Source organism: Lonchura striata, chromosome 13 (assembly GCF_046129695.1).
Source record: "Lonchura striata isolate bLonStr1 chromosome 13, bLonStr1.mat, whole genome shotgun sequence".
In the NCBI taxonomy this organism is placed as follows: Eukaryota; Metazoa; Chordata; class Aves; order Passeriformes; family Estrildidae; genus Lonchura; species Lonchura striata.
In genome coordinates, this window is record NC_134615.1 from 8,903,654 (window position 1) to 8,923,494 (window position 19,841).

Sequence of the window (19,841 nt, forward strand, 5' to 3'; positions counted from 1 at the left end):
GGCATATACTTAATAACTGTAGCAGTGAATTGCCTCCAATACTAAAATATTTATTGAAACTGGGGGAAAAAAAGCTAAAAAGAATTACCCTCAACAGCCTGCTACCAGCTCTTTAACAGTGGGCAATGTAATGCCTTAAGGTACCTCAAACTGTCTTTCATTTTCTAGACTTAATGGCTGATTGCAGAAATCAATGTTGCCATTAGTAACAGAGTATTTGTTATGGCATGATTTCCTCTGTTGTTAGGCTTGCAGAATGATTACAGTATTAGTGAGGTGCTTTCTTTATAAAGGGCTGAAGATATAACTTTCAATTTACTATCCATTAGTAAGTGACTTTGGAAATATACACGAGGCCAGAAATCTTACCTGTTATTACTTGGAGATTTTATTTCAGCAGTCATAGCCTAGTAACTTTAAAAATTGTACCAGGAAGCTCAATATTTTATAGACATCTCCAATGAAATATTATCTGCTTTGCTATTTTATACACTGCAAGTTACCATGACATGCAATACAATTAAAATGTTTCAGTCCAACTTCTGTTTTTTCTTGTACTTCCCAAATGGGTGTGAATTAAGCAGAAGGCTTCATGCAAGTTAAAATCTACACAAAAGTTAGAAGATTGTCAAAAGGTTAGTAATTTGTATTTCTGAATCTCTTTTTAATCAGTCTGGTGGCCAGGTACAAGGACATAACTAAGGAACTGACATGGCTGTCAGAATGAGGGCAATCAGAGAGGTGAGCCAACATGCAGTTTATTAACCACAGCTCAAAGAAGGCATCCTTTACACGGAGACAGGGCAAGATCTGCAAGAGAGACACCATGAATAGAAGAGGAGGAGAAAGGCACCTTCCAAAACCCGGAGCGAGAGGCCCTGGAAGCGACACAGCCACTGGTGGCTGCTCAGACCCTGCACGGTGGGAAGGTGTCAGCCGAAAGGCTGGGAAACCTGCCCTTGGGAGGGAAAGGGTGAGCAGAGAATTAACCTCAAAGGCATTGCAGGAACCCAAACATAGATGCTCTGGCAAACAATAGCACATCCCTGTGGACTGCAGGAAACCACTTGACAAGAGAATGCATAATCTACTTTACTGCCGTGATTTCAAATACAGCTATGAAGATTTCAGTGCAGAGAGGGAAGAAGAAGGTATCATACCTGAAGAGGAGGGTGAGGAAGGATGAGGGCTGTCCTCCTGAGCACTCCCTGTCTGCGAGAGACCCCCACCTACTCCGCTTTCTTCAGTAATATTAGAGGACCCTGGTGTTGTTGACCTGCTGACAGATTGAGATTCTTGATCACTTCCAGAACCACGCCGCTCATCAAGACTACCTTGAATTATTTCATCTTCTCCTTTCCTGTCTCTTTTGTGGACCCTGGAGTGAACGACCACTTGGTGGTATGTTCTAAAAACCCTTCCGCAGTCCGGGCATTCAGTTGGCTTTTCTTTTATGTTTCCATGACTTTGTAAGTTGTAATCGAGTCCCTGGTTCATACCATGTGACAAAAAATCTCTACTGCCTTCTAAAGGGTCTAGTTTGCTTGGCAAGTCTCTCTGATTGCCCATTTTAGTGCTGTGAACCAAATCAGCAGGCATTTTCTGCTTAGAGCCATCTGCTCCTACTAACACATACTCCCGCTTCTCCTTATCAAACATAACTCCAGCATTTGCCAAAGTGTCTTCGTGGCTGCGCTGTATCTGCTGCTCTTTAGACAAAAAGCCATGTTCCATGGCCATTCCCCTTGCCATGAGCTGCCAGGCCTGATAGCTGTTTACTGGATCCATCTCTGCTGCTTTGGCGGCAGCTTGTAACCTTTCTATACAGCTGGATTTCAGAGGAGGCACCAGATTGAGACAGCCCAATAAAGAATGTTTATCCCCTTCGGCAATACTGTGGCCAATGCCAGAAATGGGCGAAAGGAGCTTCCCCAAGACTTCTTTCTCTTTCATGGGCATATCTCCTTTGCTGTAGATTTGATTTTGTTCACTCAACCTCGCCTTGTCAGGGGGGAGAAAACCACTCTGCAAACACGACAGATATCTTGAGTACAAGTTTGCGTGAGCTTCCTGGGACATGCTGCTGATGGAGACAGGTACTTCAGGATCATTAGGAGATTTGTTCTTTACAGATAACTTATTCAGGTGAACTTTCATGTGGTTTTTAAGAAACCAAGGCTCTTTGAATCGCCTGCCACAGATCTGACAGCAGTGTTCAAAGGAATCCTTGTGCTTTCTCATGTGGCCTTTTAGGAACCAGGCTTGGCTAAACACTTGGCCACACACCTCGCAACGAAACTCATTGGTGGATTGCTCCCCATTCCCATTGGAGCCCTGGCCCTGTGCTGACTCTGCAGTTATGTGAGCCTTCTCCACGTGGCTGATCAGCTCCTCCTCCTGAGAGGCGGCAAAGTCACACAGAGTGCACTTGTAAGGCTTGTGTAGGATCCTTATGTGCCTGTCCAGCTCTTCTCGCTTCTTAAATTTGCCTTTGCAAAACGTGCATCTGAACCCGGCTGTCTGAGCCACAACTTCTTCCTGGACACTGACTGGCTTTGGAGAGGGAACAGGGTTTGAAATATCAGGTGTGTTGTGATTAGGTGGCACAGACAAGTTACAGTTTGCAAGCGGCATTGGCTGGGTGTGCTGCTGTGCTTTCACATCGGGTCGTGGCTGCAGGAGGCTGCTCTTCATCTGCTTGTCCCGAAGAATTGCTCTCTCCTCCAGCTCATGTAAAAGTCTGTTTTCTTCTCGGACCCTTCCACGACCTTTGCCAAGGTTTCCAAGCTTGTGAGTACGCAAGTGGATCTTCAGGTTGCCTTTCTGAGCTGCTCTGTGATCACAGTAGGGACACTTGAATGGTTTCTCTCCAGTGTGAGTTCGCATGTGTAGGGACAGGATGCTGTTAAATCGAAAGCGTTTCCCGCAGAGGGGACAGGGGTACTTTCTGTTTTTCCTGGCATCATCCTCGATGTCGCTCATCTGAGACATAATCCCAAGGTTCTGTCCATTTAGGAACTGCTGCAGATCCACACGCCCGTTCAAGCTGGTATCAACCTCTCTGTTGAGCTGGTTTGCCAGCAGGGCCATCTGGCTGCTGATGGGCTGGTTTGCTATGGACATGTGACTTTTGTCTTCTAGTGGCACTGACGCCTTCTCCTCGGGATTCTGCCTGTTCTGGAGCTCTGGGAAGGCATGGCTGAGCTGGGAAGTGATCTGGTGCAGCTTCTGACTCATTGAATATTGCCCATTGAGTATGGTGCTGTTGAGATGGGCATCAGCTTCTGGCACAGCTGAAGAAACACCAAGGCACAAACTAGCTTCCTCCATCTCTGAAAATCAGAAGATATTTTAGATTCAGACTGTGAAAGAGTTACAAGCATTGAAACACTGGCATGCGATTTGCATTTTATGTTTTACCTACTCATAATAATGCAAAGGAATTAGTGTAAAAACAATTAAAAGTGTATTAAGTGCCAACTGTGTTGCGCAGTTTTGATCATACATGTACTCATTCTGTGTACCAAGAACTTATAATTACTATTTTATAATATATGACAATTTCAAAATCTATTACAGAAGGGGCAAAGGCATTTACCATGCCCCTTGTCCTTCTTGTGAAACTGCACCTGTCTGCATTTCTAAATCTATAGAAAAAGAAATCTTATGCATCTCTCCCATTTTCATTTAAAAAGCCAGCAAAAAAACCCAAAATAGAAATCCATTTGTAACTTTCAATTCCATTAACCATATTCAATATATTACACATTCTACAATGAGAAAGATAGTTTTATGATTTGACAAAAAACCGATGGTATGATATTTACTGGTATACAATAAAACAAGATAATGTTTTGGGAAAAAATAAAGGACAAGCTTTAGAACAATAAAAGGGATTTTGCTTTAGTCAACAAAAAGTGCAGTAATATCTCATTAAGCTGATTAGTATGCTGCTTAGAAACAGTACTAGGTGCTGTAACACATGATTATAATCATAAAAATCCTTCAGTGTTTGCAAGTAAGCATTAACGAGGTATATTAAATTTTAAGGAGACTGCGACTAGCAGCTTTGTAAACCTCTGAGATTAAGATTTAACCCTTCTGTTACAAAACATTGTTATTTTGTCATTTTGAAACTGAGCCCATCAAAAGGCACATAAATAATCTTCTGCCAAGTCTTTTAATTCATCATTGAGAACCTTCAGATTTTTGTTCCTAGGAAAACTTGCCAGATTACAGAAGGAATATCTCTGTCCTTCGATGGGTGATACATGTGATTTAAGACACTTTGATTTGTTTTAAAGAGCTCTCTTATGGAGCTAGATAAAACCAATTAAAATCTGGGAAAGGCGTTGTGGAAAGCCTCAACAAGTTTAAGAATTCTGATAACTTTCCTAATACACAGTAATGACTACAAATTGTAGCTACACTATGTATACTGCAAGAAATTAAAATTCAAAGCTGTTTGTTAAACACAAGTGCTCTGTTCTGGTCTGCATAATTGTCCACAATAATCCATCCTTGCCACTTCTCTACTCTATACAGATATAATGTATCTATAAAATTCTGTTTAAAATATAAAGTTTCCCATAACTAATTCATAAACTATATGATGCTATAAGGTTATATTAGACTACAATTAAGATTTTTTTGTTGTTCAGTGGCGTGATTTGACACTTTATTCATTCTGAAAACTACTGAATTCTATAGGTTCTTAAAAAATTAATTTGGTCAACCCACTCTTTGGCTTTAGCCAAAAGCATTTTTTCATTGTGTTTTCTACAAAGGCTCCAGGCACACCCTGGGTGGACCCCGTGCCTCACACAGCTTCACAGTGGCCACTTGATAGACAATTCAAGGTCCAGATCTGGCACACACTTAAAATGCATGTAATTGTGCTCATGGGAGCAGTCCAGTAGACTTCAAAGGGTGACTCTTGAAAGCAAAGTTCCACACATAATTAAGTATTTGCAGGATCAGGGCCTAAAAAACAAAGTATGGGAGGTCTTTGAGGGAAGACCTCTTTGCTCCTGACAGGATGACTGAGGTTGTGACACAATGCAGATCTTGTATGAAGTACAGGAAAGAGTTATATTCATGCGTATTAAAAAATAACAAGAGCTACCTAATTTTGCCCATATACATAGCAGATCTTTTTCAAAATTTAACATTCCTTTGAATTGGGTCATATGTTGGGGACCCATTATTTGCCCACTATCAATGTTGTTATTTATAAAAATATTAAAGAAATCAAATCTATAAAAGGACTCAACTTAAATTTAGCTTGCAGTGTCTGATTTCCAAAGATGGAGAGTAGGAGAACATAATCAAGCCAGGTGTTCATGCAAGGCCATGTAGCAAACAAGGAAAATTCTTAATTTCCATTCAAGTTTTCTGTGCAGCAGACTATAATCATTCAAAATGTGGGTACACACAAACCACTTTTTTTTTTTTTTAATTTTTGAAAGTTGGCTTAATTTTTGGAACAACCAAATTCACGTTCAAAAAGATCAGTTAAACAGCTGAATACTTGTGGTCCTTAGGTCTGACATTGCCTGAAGTTAACTGAGATTTTTAGCACATACCTGCATATGTGCTTCTTGAAAAACAACCAATACTCTCCCAAAAACAACACAAGAGAAAAAACCTAAATCTACTTTTTGTCTGGATTCCACATACCCAGGAGTGTTATTTGTCCTCACCATGCTTAAACAAGGCATGCTGGCAAACAAGAATGTGACAATTCCAGAAATGCATAGCATGTGCTGACACACACAAACATTGAAGAATGTTTAGAAAGGTCTTTGTGAATTGTCATTATTCTATAACAGCTTCAAAAATGCAGTCTAAATTTCTTTTTTTTTTTTTTTTAGTTGATCTCAGTAGGACCTAGTGCTTTCACATACTCAGAAAGGTTTGGGTAGTTAATTTTAGCATTTTATGCTCTATCGAAGTTTGGAAATGCTGACAGATCCCAGTGGAATTTATTAATTCTGATGTTTAACCCTAAGCATCAGTTCAAATGTATGGTTATTTGTATTGGGGAGGGGAACTGTGGTTGAGATTTTAGTTATTCTGTGCTTCTTTTTCAAATATAACTTTTATAAAGTAACAACAGCAGTTAGAGCTGGAACATGGTAAGTTTTCCAATTTTTCCTTTTTGCTATTTTCTGTCTTCCAAAATCATACAGAAATATTTAATGTAGAATATTGAGAGAACAAGTAAGAAAAAATAGTTTAGAGGAATACCAAATCCATAATTTCTCCTTTAAAGACTAATAATTTTGGATCAAGCTGGGGGAGCCTAACCTCACCCACATGGATCTTGTAGCATGGCAAATGTTATATATTTTTTATTAGATATGCAGAAAGGTCAGCAAAGCCTCTGCTTAGTGAGCAACAACCAGCTCTGAATGCCACCTACTCTGATCAGCCATGCAGTTTCTGGGATCCAGTTACCACAATCTCGAGATGTATTCACTTAAACTGTATTTCCCCCCTCATCTGCCCCTGCTTCTTGCAGGCCTGCTCCTTCCTCTGGCTCTCAGTTGTCTCCTCTTTTCCTCACTCCACCCTGGTTTCATTGCAAAGTATAACACAGCACTGAAAGTTCTGCCCTGTGAAATTTCTCCTCCTGCCATGCCCAGTTACAGCTTTTCTGAACACAGGGACCTTGCTTCAGCTTTCACAGGAATCACTCTTGGTATCCCTTAGCCCTTTCACAGCAAAACCTACCAAAATCTCATCTTGTATCCACATGCAGGACATAAACAAAACACATCCTCATCCATCATGCCACTATGAATTAGATAACTCAACCTAATTTCCCTAATTTCTCAAAGAAAAAAAAAAAAAAAAAAAAAAAAATTAGCAATTTCATTCTCTCCCTCTTTATCCATCATCCCTGTCTAGATCTATGGCCAGACAGGGTCACACCAGGTGGAGTAAGGGGCTTTCATTCCCCAGGGAGGCTCCTGCAGTTCATGGTTCCCACCTTGGTGTCAAGGTATACTGAAATAAAAAATCTGGAAAAGTCAAGTTATAATTGCTACTTTGATGTTCCTTGATAGGGAGGACATCTTTCTTTCAATTTTTAAATATATAGTCTATCACATTAGTTTCATGATCCTGATCTCTGGTATAAGGAAAGGCACAGAATGTTTTGCCATCTCTCGCACTGGGAACAGAAGCACAATGTTCTCTGTAGTTAACAAATGTTTACAAAATGATCTGCAAATCAAATTTGAGATTGTTAAGGAATTCAAAATATATTTGTTGAAGTTTATTTAGTAAATTTCTGACTTTTAATTTTCTCAAATGTTGGTTAAAGACAGTGTCCCTCAAGACGTGGCACCGCACCCAAGCATGTTGGAATCAGGAGCTATGGGCTGCCCTTTCTGACCTAAAGAAACCCTCAGCTCTTGCCCAGGTGAATTGCTGTGGCCAAAAAGCCCCAAACTGACCCCACTTCTGACAGAGGCTACAGCCCAGCTGGGCTCACAGTGCACTGGGCAGGGCAGGAGCACCCTTGGGAGGAAGCACACCAACCACCCAAGTCCATCTTGCCTTCTACTGTGCCCAGTGGCCAGGATCCTGTTCCTCTGGGGAGAGCTCAGCTTATGAAATTCACTATGGGATACAGATATTATAAAATACTCTCTCTCATCTCCCACATAAAGGTACAGTGAGACATTTAAGTCCCTTTGATGATACTAATAGTTATTTTGATTTTGCTCACATTTTTGCCCTCAAGACTATTTCCTGTGATATCAATAGCGAAAGTTCTGACTTTAGCCATTTCAATTGAACACACAGATTTTATTTAACTATTTGAAATGGATTACTGGAATTTAAAACCAATTATGACACCAGAAATGCCTGTCATCACAACTACATTAATGTAATACGAGAAGCTGAGCTTCCTCTTGCTGGAAACAGAGAAAAAAAAAAATGGCAAGCAGAATGAGAGAATTTAAAGATAAATCTATGGCTACACACACATGTAAACGTATGCAGCACACACATATCTGTATACAGACACATATGTGCAGACACACACCTGTTATCTTTGTAAACAGATGGACCAAATTCAGCTCTTATTTACACCTGTTCATTCCTGCTGGACACACACACACTGAAGCTCTCCCCTCTTCAGTGCTGTAGAGAAAACAGTCATTTTAAAACCACTGTTGTGCTGTTATTATAGCTTAGATTAGGTTAGTTAAAAGATTTACAGTTCAGTAAGCAAAGTAATGCTTTACAAGCTCACGTGCTCAAACGACAAGCTCGCTCTGGCCCTGATCCTCTGAGCAGTTAGTGCTACACACACTGTTACTTGTGCTTTCAGAATATAGACCTGCTATTTATCTTTCCAGCTAGAAAAATTCACATATATCTGCATTATCTTGTGGTCCACTGGCAAATTCTAAATACTCCAATATAGTCTGCTTCAGTTCTTAGCAACTCGTAAACAGGTATTGCTGAGATCAGAATATATATTGAATTTTTATTAAATATTGTTCTTATTGTTGCAGCAGAAACAGTTGAACTAAGGCTGTTATAAGCATAATACACTCCTGTTAAGAAATACAGAACACCAGACTACTGAACCCTTTCAGGGTCATTAAACAGCTGTAAACATTATTACAAAAATAAACCAGAGATTTCATGCTTACATTTTAGCCCAGAGCTTGGTGTGCTGAGCAAGTACATTTTTTTCATCTCTTACAATCAACGCTGGTGACATTTGGGCATCCAAACAAATTACATCACAAATATTACTGAGGTGGGTAGGATACTGAGCAGTTTATTTGCCAGATGATTAATATATAAACAGTAGGGCAGGATAAATGACCTACTCTTCTTTGACTGATTTGTAGGCAATACTAAGAGACATAGATGTAAATAGTTAGATTTTAACAAAAACATGTGTGCACGAAAGGGGAGGGGAGAGATCAGCTGTATTTAATGCCACCAGGACAGCATTATCCAGTCTGATAAAATGAAATAAACATTCGGCTAGATTCTGTTCTCATTTTACTTATGTGAAATTGCATCAACTTCATAGGAGTTTTTGTTAAGTAGGTGTCCTGTTCCTTGGGGTATAATATAATTATATCAGGAAAATATATGGTTTCTGGAGTATAACGGGATGTTTTAAAAAAAATAAAGTTGGCCTACAGGTAGTGTGTCCTATTTGTTTGTATTTAAACACTATTAAAGCCAGCTTGGTAATTGGTTCTCACTATTAGTGACATTGGCACAACAGCCCCGGGGGCTGCCCCGTCCCACAGCCCCACGCCAGCGCCCAGCCTCCCGCAGCCAGGAGCGCGCAGCCGGGAAGGCATCTGACAAAACTGGGGCTGCTTTGTAGTGCTGATATTTAAACAAGCTGCTTATTGATTCCAAAACAAAGTACTCCTTTAGTAACGACAGAGCCAAGTCATTCCACAACAGTTTTTATGTCTTAAGGAAGGGTTAGCAGAGGGATTTTGAAGTTTCAAAAGTCATTAGCAGACAGAAAATGGTTTGCTGAGGCTGTACTGCCTTTGCTCTGGGCTGGGAAGAGAGCTGCTTTCTAGAATACCTGTTACATCTGCAGGGTACTTTCTAGTTAGCACAGCCTTTGGGACTGATTACTGATCAGTGGAAGATAAATCACCAGAACAGTCTTTGGTTGGTAGCACCCATGGAGTGGAGGACTGTGAACCATTTGTGATCACAATCTAGGAAGATGAGCACAGAGGAGAGGAGAGGTCATTTATAAATCTCACTCACAGATTAGAATAGAAAGATTAGAAGAATGCAGACAAGCTGTTTGATTTATTGCTACTTTGCATGTGACTTAGCAAAATCTGTTTTCCTTCTTATTTATTCTATTTTACTTGCATATACTTAAGAAGTCAGATCCAAAGAAGAGAAAGATAAATAATTGGTACTGAAAGTTCAGTAGATTAAAAAATAAAACAATAATTTTTTTATTTTTTTTTCCAGGCAGTGGTTGCATCTGGGATCATTATTTCTTAGCTTATAAACATTGATTCTCATTTTAGGTTTTTTTATTCCTAGTGATCTTTTGATGGCAAAAGTAAAAAAAAGACTGATACCAAAATTCATGTTGGAGCCTTATTTGTGCAATGCTTCATTAAACTAAAGCTTCTGTTACTTTAGAAACAGCATTTTTTAAAGTAAATTTGTTATTTTCATGTAATTTGGAATGTATACAACTGATTAAACCCTCTCCAATTTGATCAATTTCCTGTAGCTCCTATCTGATCATTCACTTTAATTAATCTAACTGGCATCCACATCAGATTGAAGAAACCTTAAAATTAAGCTTTTAATGAACCACTTTACCATCACAGAGTACAAATAAAATAATAAAATGCCTGGAAGACTTTGCAAAGCATATTTATTATTTCATTTTTTTGTCATTTTTTACAGCATGGAAAGGGCTCTGAATCTCCTATTTTCATCTGAGGACACGGCACTGCGCTGGAAGTCTGCAATACTCTAACCCATTATATAATTTTAAAAGATACATAATGTTGAACCTATTAATCCTGCATTCCTCACACAGGAAAGTTCCAAACAAAAGGCCGAGCATTTCAGCTGGGTAGGGACAGGAGGATCAGGCCCCCTGAACCAATTACAAAGAGATCAATAAAGAAGAGTTAAGACCACAGAACTCAAAGCACAGTTTGAAATAATTTAAATCCAAAACTGTAATGATGGGTTGATGATTTTTTTTTTTCATTTCACAAAGGCTTAGACTTAGATTTTGTGCACAGCTAAATATAATGTCAAATGCACATATGTCCCAAAGATCAAAGTAAGATTGACTGTGAAATATTCATATGTGATAGCCCAGCGAGATTTTGTTCACAAGGGCACCTGTCAGAAGCATAAGCTTGGATACAAATCATCAAATAAGTATGTGAAATCATTACTAAAATCCAGGCATGCAATCAGATAGTCAGTTGTCTGAAACTGCTGGACTGTAGCCAGCACAGTGGCTCAACAGACTAATGCTTTGGTCTTTGCAGATCCTCAGGGCCCTGGTTCAGTTCCTCCTGCTACTGGTCAGGTCAACTGTCTGTACCTAGAGTTGACTTTCCTGGCACTCAATGCTAGGAGCAAAGTGAAAAAACCCGAGTCCATAAGTTGCCTTTGACCTGAGCCACAGAAACATCTGCTGGTTGAGTCACGAACTGCTTGTTGGCCAAGTTTAACAGGATCCGAGCCTGTTGCGGATCAGCTCTCTCAGCAGTAGGTGTCACTGCAATAAATAGATGGATTTCAAGGGACATTGCCAGGGAAAATGCACAAACAGAACATCCCTGAATAGAGTTTTGAAAAGAAGTATGTGGTCCAGTTAGACTTTAACTTTATGCAAAATGTTGGGAATCTGGTTTAGGGAGGAATTAAATTGCACAAGTGGGATTGCCAACAACAACAGCACCGTAATTCTGTCCTTTAGTCCTGTGTCACAGAGATCCTTTAATTCACATTAATCACCTCCCTGCAATCCCAGGTCTATTAGGTAAAGACTGTTACAGTTAAACCTTTTGAAAAAAAAAAGCTCTCTAGCAAATTAAGTCATTTTCTCTAGTGGAACAAAAAACCTAGTTATATGGAAAGACACTGCACACTCAACTGCAGTTGTAGGACTGAAAGACCACAAGGTTAACCTATTTTTTGTCAAATTAGAGAGTCCATACCCAACCTTATCTGCATAGAGAACAAGGAGAGAGAGAATACTTTAACAGCTTGGGGGGTGGGGGGAAGATGTCTCAAGTATAGATTTAATTAATAGAATGCATATTTTGAAGAAGCAGTAACCAATTTATATTTGAAACAGAAATATTTGGTATGCCAAGTAATATCACTGAGATGTCAGCCAAGTCTACACCATATTTGGTTTCATTATCACAAAATGGTTTGTAGGATAATTAAGGATGCTCCAAATTGCATGCTATTGAGTTAGACTGTAGACAAAACAATGCATCACTAAGCATATGGGCTACCTGTGATGACATCAAGACAGAAACTACGTGTCTAAGTAAATGTTTTAAGAAAAAAGAAAGATTAATACATTAAACCTTGAGGAACCTGTTGCACATGAAAGAGAACATATGTGACAATACAGACGTCTAAATATATATATAATTCACTGTAAAATAAAATTTATTTTACTTCCGCTAATTCTAAATAGGGAACAAAACAGAGGAAGAAATATAGAGAGAATGAAAAGATAAATTGCTGCATTCTTCAAGGTCAGTATACTTAAGAAAAAAACAACATTAAAAAAGTCACCCCCATGAAATAATAAAGGGCCACACTACAGATGTGTAAAGAGCTCCTCCTTTCCTCCTTTCCCCCCCTGCAGCTGCTGAAACCCCCCAGCAGTTACTCCCACCAGCTCCTGCCCCAGTATTCCCTAAAGGCCCAAAGCACACTGTGATCAATTCAATCAGAGAGGAGAGGGACACCTTGGCTAAATGTTTCTTTGCTGGGTACAGAAATTTCCTACATCTTAATACAATGGAAATGGAAACAGGTAGAAATTCAGAAATAACTTGCTCAATTTCAGTGCTCCCAAAGAGCGTAAAAGGACCAAGGTTTTCAGAATTTCAGCACTGTAGAAATAAGTATCCCTAACTGATAATTTCCACATCTCATTTAGGAAAAAGCTTGCCATGTATCTTGACTTAAATAGATGGCTCATCCTCTGTAAAGAAGCCAGGGACAGCATCCAGAACTCTTGACTCCCATTGCTTAGTCCAGTATGCCAGATAGCTTTCCTTTATCAAACATAATTGACTGCTCAATAGACAGGGTTTTTTAACTCATGGCAAACCTGTCAGCATGAAACTTTTTTTGTTGTTGTTTAAAATACTAGAGGGTTTTTTTTGTTTGTTTTTTTTTAATAACAAAGATTCTTGGCTGTTAATATCTTCTATTTCCAAATTCTGTCCTCTTTCTTCCCTCCATCCAAGAGATTTCTTTTTCTTCTCCCTATGACACATAGACTTGGTGACAAAAAATACCACACATAATTTAGATGGTCATAGTGACTCTTAGATACAAGTAGCTTCAGTGAGTTATTACTCATCATATTAGTTTAATACTAACTTCCAGGGGGGAAAAAAAGGATAAAGCTAAGAAAGCCATAGTTTGAATGGTGGAATGAGATGGAGTAAAGGATGTAGTTAAAATAGGCAAGGACACTGGAAGCAGGTTAATGCTGGAAAAATAGAGCAAACATTTCACAGAACACCCCTTGTGTTTGTGGTCTCCAAAAAAGCAGAGAGAGAAAACTCCTTAAAGAATTAAGTGGAAAAGACAGATGAGGAAACACCACAAAGACTAAGGCAAAAAAAAAAGTACTTAATTATCACCAAGTAAAATGAAGCAGAAGAAAACAAAAACACAAATCCCCTTTATTCCATTGATGTTCTGTTCTGCCCATATTCTTACTGATACATCACTGCTTCTTTATTAATTCATCACTGTCATGAACACAAGAGTGGAACTGGGAACTCTAAGGCCAACTTGTGCCTCCTAAGCTGCTTCCCCCTGGTACAAGTGACTCAGGCTTACTAGTGTGTGGTCAGCAGTCACTGTGCTACTCAGACACCCATCCTGGGGTCAGGAAACCTCCAGAAAACAATCTCTTTAACATATGTCCTTTTAGAGGAGAAGAAATACATCACACTGCTCTTTCAGAGGGAGAAAGACAACCCCAGACAGGAGCATCTATACCAAAAGTTACTGACTCAGAGTATTTCCCTGTATTTTCCCAGCTGATTTAAAATCCTCTCCACCTGTTGCAGTGAGATTATTCTGCCTCTTCCTCTGAATGATGGTACCCAACAGTTGTAACAGTTTTGCAGTTAAGCCAAGGGAATAACGATGATGTCACACCAGTGACCACAAGTAAAGGTCCCATCCTTGCAGTGCTCCTGGCTGCAGTGATGTGCAGCCCCTGAAGGGAGCAGAGGATCTCCTCCCTTTGCCCTGAAGGATGAGGTACACCAAAGGGAATCAGCTCCTTCATCTCTTGAAGGAAGAAGAGATGTGAGCACTTACTATGGTGAAAGAGGACACATGTTTAAGTGCAGTGGCCTTTGGGATCCAGCCAGCTGAGCACCAACTGCTGCTTGGGCACTCTGTTTTATCTGGGCACAGTAGCTTTGATCATTAATAGAAAGGGCACTGAAAACCTGGCAGACACATGGCAGATAGATGAATGGGGGGGAGAAGGAATACTGTAAAAATACATTAACATGTCAAAGCTACCTGTAGGATAAAAATCCTTCAAATAATTTTGATGTTAATTGCAACATTCCAGGCCCTTGGCTGAAAAGACAGCCTCTTGTGGTGATGGGTGAGTGGTAACAAAGCTGACAAAGAAAGTCTGATAAATGCAATCACAGGATGACAGACCCTGGCAAGTTCAATTACAGTTGCAAAGTCAGGTGGGAGATGGACTCTGCTGACTGTAATATATCCTTAGCAGCCAGCTCTGGCCACGTACAGCTCTGGCCAAACTCCTTCGAGTGACTGACAGATCCCAGGAGCCTTCAGTCCCAGGGCAAGCTGAGAGCAGCTGCAGTGGTTATCTGAAGGACCAGGGACTAACAGGGAGCGCTTCACTGCAAGATTTCAATGCAACGCACAAATGGACACCACAAAATCTGAGTGAAACTGCTTCAAGCCTCTTGGAAAGCCTGTGCAAATGAGCATTTTGTGCTCACTTTCTCCAGCTCATGTAAAGCTTCAATCAATGTTACTTTACACTGCTGCAAACCAGTGTGATTCCAGGTAACTCCAGCAAAACACAAAGGCAGAGCAGAGGAGGGGGAAAGGCTTGGTGGCTCAGGTTCAAGGACCTGGCCATGGAGGCAGTGAGTGGGCTCCCACTGCTTGCCACAGGACCACCAGAGAGATTCTCTTCCTACAGGACCAAATCCCAAATCTCCAGAGCTGAGAGCATTCAGGAGTTCCCACACAAAATCCCTGCTTGGGTAACAGCATTGCTCCTGTTGCCCAAGCAGAAACTCATTTTTCTGAATTCCAGCCCCTTGCACCTACACTTATGTATATGGAGATCATTATACCTCTTTCTAATTAAAAGGATTTTCATCTCCTTAGTTTTATACTTCAGAATAGACTAACTATTCTTATTTGATGTGAGAAAGAAAGAAGTAGATGTATAGAGCAAATTGTGGCTTCTCATACTTCAGTGCAAAATTATCTAAGAATTTAAGTCAAGTTTAATCAAAGTATCTGGCTTCCTTGCAGCTTTATTTTCTTTTTTTTAAAGTAACAAAAAGAGAAGTCTTTTCCCAATTTTTTGTTGTTGAATTTTATTTTCTGACTGACTATTTTAGGAAAAATAACCAAACAGTGTTATTAAACAATTTCTTTGTTCTCTTTCTGGGTTTTCCAAAAATATTGTAAAATGACAATGGTATAAAAATTATACTGTAAAAAGTGTAAGCACTGTGAATGAGCAGAATTATTCATTTATATCCCTAGCTTATGAAATGCCCGTATCATGTATCCTTTATCCAACAGCAGACTCTTTTAGCTTCAATCACCAGAGCTAACAATATGTTATTGATATGATTTCAGGAAGCTGTCAGCAGGCAGCTTTGCTTTCAGCTCCTCAGCTCTGGTGAGCGCACAGAACGTACCTGTGCCTCTCCCGCAGGAGAGCTGGCAGCGAGGGGCACATTCCTGTCAGCTGTCACAGCAGAATAAAGAGAAACCTAAACAGGTCTTCCTCACTACCTGCAGCCCCACAGTCCTTACACAGCAGGAACGTGCTGCTGGTTCACTGGGAACGCTCAGCAGCAGCACAAACGCCGGTGTCCCAGCGCTGATGGGCAAAGAGCTGGGGCAAGGAGCAGCAGGGCAGCTGGCCCAAGGCACTGCTATGGGCCTTCACCCTGCTTGCCCCTGCCCTCTTCCTCCCCCAGCTGCCCTTTCATACGTTTCCACCTTCCTCCTGTGCCCTGTGGTTCTGCCCAGCACAAAATCAGTAGGAAGATGAGTGAGCAGGGGGTAACCAGGTGCCTCTCCAGGCAGCAGAGGGGTGAAATGTTGCCTGAAGCTTTGTACACCCCAAGCCAGGTCTCCAGGAGCTGTCAGAGCCTGACTCCTGTACATGGAGGTACAGGAGGTGGAAATGGGGGTGCAGATCAGCACCCCTGGTGTCCTGCTGCACCTGCTCCTTTGGGCTCCCTTCAGAAAAGGGGTGCAATCTAAATGAGAGGTGAGGCTCTTGTATAAAGACGCAAACATCTTCGTTTTTAACCACTTCTGCTTGAAGGAAAAATAAAGTTAGCACAAAATTAAGGCCAGTATTTTACACATTATACTTATGTGATACTTTATTTTCAGGATCTGAAGAATAATCATGTATGTCAGAAGCCATGACAGGTAAGCTGTAAGTGCAGCTCTTTCCACTTTAGGAAACCAGTGGGTTTTAAAACTAGATTTCATACTGGCATACAAGTTTTAATAACAAAAGAGTATTTTGTACTATTAGATGTTGGTCATTTTTTGTCTGACAAAGAGCAATAACAGGCTGCTGCAGGAGTTAGTACAGTTTTTGGTGAGGTTTTTTTTTCTCCCAAATGATCAGAGAAAGTACCATACTTTCAGGATGTGCCTCACTTGCTCTTAAAAGGGTAAAACAAAATATTCTCAGAGCTATTCTAAGCCTGCCATATAAGTATTATGCTGTTACAGATTTCAAAAGGTTAGCTTCAATGAACCTGACATCAGTATAACCCAAAATAACCCATTCAAGAGAAAAGTAAGAAATAATTGCTGTTTTCTCTTTTTTTTTCCTCAGCTATATTGCTATAATGATTTTGCATAACAGATTGAACAAAGTGCTGTTGTGACAGGTGGTAGAATTCAGCTAGTAAGCACAGAGACAGGGTTCAATTTAGTTTGTGAATCCTTTAATTGTTGTGCAGCTAATTAAAGAAGGTTCTTTACACTCGCAAGTGTTTACCGTTGCTAGTATGCATACATGAAAAATTAAATTGTGCCTTCAAGGGCTGAGAACTATAGAAAAATCATAGCTGATTCTGCAACATGCTTACCAGCTCAAAATAGCTGCTTTTCACAATTGGAATTTGTAAAACTTTTTGCTAAGCAAATATAGAGCTAATTAGAAGTGTTCGTTGGACCAATTAACATTTAAATAAATAAGCCATATTGCACATTTCACAGTCTTTATTTAATGATGCTTCTTAACTCTTTGGAAATATTCCTTTAAGTACAAATAAGTTGTCATAAAAATGAAAGACAAAAATAACACCATAACAGTATATTCTGTGCTTTTTTCTTTTTGCCTTGAAGTCTTCTCTCAAACTCTATACCTGTAACTGAGGCGGGGGGGTACACAAATCTGGTTCCTTCTTTCATCTTGTCAAGTTACCTTTCCACCTTTCTGAATGCAAACAGAAAAACATATTTGATTACTATTTAAAGTGTTATGATAGCTCTGTTTGTTTTGCCCCATGGAACAGAATCTGTTTTAGACAAAAATTCTTACTTTTATCTCATAAAATGGCCATTCCAGCCCAAAAGAAGGGCGTTCTCAGAAGAGACTGCTCTTAGAGCAGCCAAAACAGCAGTTTGAAAGTTGCATATGCAAACAGCGATGCGACAGAAAAAACCTAAATCTGTTTTCCAGGCCTGCTGTTTGCATTCCCACAGCAAAACCAGCGCTGTTGTTATACCTAACCCCAGGGCTGCAATTGCCTGTCTCTTCGGGGTCAAGTGATATTTTGCTTTCAAAACAACTGTCTTTTAATTTAACAGTCCCTTTCAATCAATAGGACTCCTTCAGTCTGCGCTGAACATACATTTTCTCTCTCTCTTTCAACCTCCAAACCCCTACCTAACACAAAGGTTACATTAAAAGCAGGGGAAGGCTTCTTTCTACCTTTTTCCAAGATGCATTGCACTACCTCACAATCACACTAAGAGCTAATGTGGAAGGACTCATTGTTGACCTTGGCTTCCAGTACAGAAAACCAAATTAACAAGCACCAATTAACATTCAAATAAATAAGGAAGATTAACAAAGAATACTCTGCATACCAAGAGGGTAAGATAAACTGGAGGAAGAAGTACAGTATCTCCCTCAATCAGGATGAGTGGAATTCTCCAGGAAGGAGACCAGCCCATCAGGGCATGGATGCACAGGCTGCTCTTTCCAAGGTCTGATGAGCTCTAGAGGGGATGTGGCTGTGTGTGAAACAGGCAAAGCTCTAACTTTGGAAAACCCTTGGGAAAATGTGCCAAGACCCCACAGTTGTGCATGATGCCCCTGTGAAAAGAAAGGTGCTTCCCACCTGTCTGGCCTCTGCTCTGCTCCTTCCTCCTGGGGCTGTTGGTGTCTGCAATGGCCTCTTCTGATGCTGGGCCAAGAGGAGCACGTGGCTGTGAGCTCACAGCTGACCAGCAGCAGGCCAAGGTAGACACTTGCATGGATTGTCAATGTATGAGGTTTCTGATTAAATTTTTAGTCAGAAAGGTGCGTCTGGTTTTGGTTTTTTAGATTCAGTAAATTCTAGTTTGAGTCAAAGAGAAGAAGTGGCCAAAGAACATACAACAGCCCAAGAGGAAGGTATTTGGGAAGTCCATAGAGACTGAAAATTTTTTGGTTTAAAGTGTACTTTCCATTACACTTCACCTGAAGGCTCCAAGCTTAATTTTTGTGCTAATTATGTAGTTGTTCTGAGTACTGAGTTGTAGAATACATGTATGAAGTTCTCAAAATTTCACAGTTCAGAGCAGACCTGTCTCAATACAACTTTATTATAATGCTTTAACCTTTCTTTGGGGGCAGTGTGGGGAACACAGGTAGTTGAAGCTGTAACCTGGAGCTACCTGTAGGGACCCCCTGTGCCATAGAGGATCAGAAATGGATCAAAAAATGCTACATCAGGAAGGATGAAAAGGGTTTGAACCCTCTGTCTTCATCATCCTCTGCCTCTTGCCCTTCCTATGGGTAAATCTACAAAAATTACTTTAGGCTGGCAAAATTTCTCCACCATTCTTGGATATCATTGCCCCAACAGAACAATTAAATTCCCCACTAAATAATCATCTGCAAAGCCTGTCTCCTAAAAGGAAACTCCTCCTACGCAAAGGTTATGAATAATTCTCAGAGGTTACAACATGATCTATCATTTTAAGTATTTGGATCTGGAGTACTGGTTCAGGCCTCTAACTGACAGCCACCTTTATGAATAGTTAAGAGTTCACAGAGATGATTATCATGTACTATTTAAATATGTATAAAGGACAAAGATAATAACAATACTTTGCACTTTAATAGAAGCTTCTGTCTGAAATTCTCAAAGGAGAGCTGAAGTCCTCACGAATGCACACTCACAGCCCCTCTGACCTGCACAGTTGGTCATTGCTATTATTCTCTGGAATCTGGTAGGCTGTTATTGTTAGATTTCTCAAAAATGATAATGTCTGCCTTAATTTATAAAGCAGTTGAAGCTTTACTAAATGAGTAACTCAAAGTGAATCACCATTGTGGGGATGTTGATCAGTGCCTTGTGCCGAGGCAGAAAACAGCATGGAACACCACAGGATGCTCTGCTGATCCTCGGCCCCCATTCTGGTCAAGGAGGAGAATCCTCCTTGTTCCCAGGCTGAAATGCCACTGACTGATCAGCATACTGTCCAACTGGGAGAAAAGCATCTCCTGCTACTCTTCAGGAAAAAGCCTTTTGGTAGCCTCAAAAATAATTATAGATTTTTTTTCCCCAGTACGGAATAAAAAGAGCAAAAGC

At 40.2% G+C, this 19,841-nt stretch overlaps 1 protein-coding gene across 20 annotated transcripts in view; it reads right to left on the reverse strand.

Moving 5' to 3' along the window:
- The window catches only part of ZNF536 (zinc finger protein 536), a 361,158-nt gene that overhangs the window by 184,520 nt on the left and 156,797 nt on the right, over positions 1-19,841 (reverse strand). For 18 of the 20 annotated variants that reach the window (XM_021540651.3, XM_021540669.3, XM_021540605.3 and 15 more), the window contains one exon: positions 1,161-3,332. In XM_021540651.3, the coding sequence (XP_021396326.2) occupies positions 1,161-3,330 (2,170 nt within the window). In that variant the 5' untranslated portion in view covers positions 3,331-3,332. Of the gene's footprint in view, positions 1-1,160; positions 3,333-8,059; positions 8,158-19,841 lie in introns of those variants that run through there. The other 2 variants (XM_021540745.2, XR_013340749.1) reach the window with 2 other exon arrangements.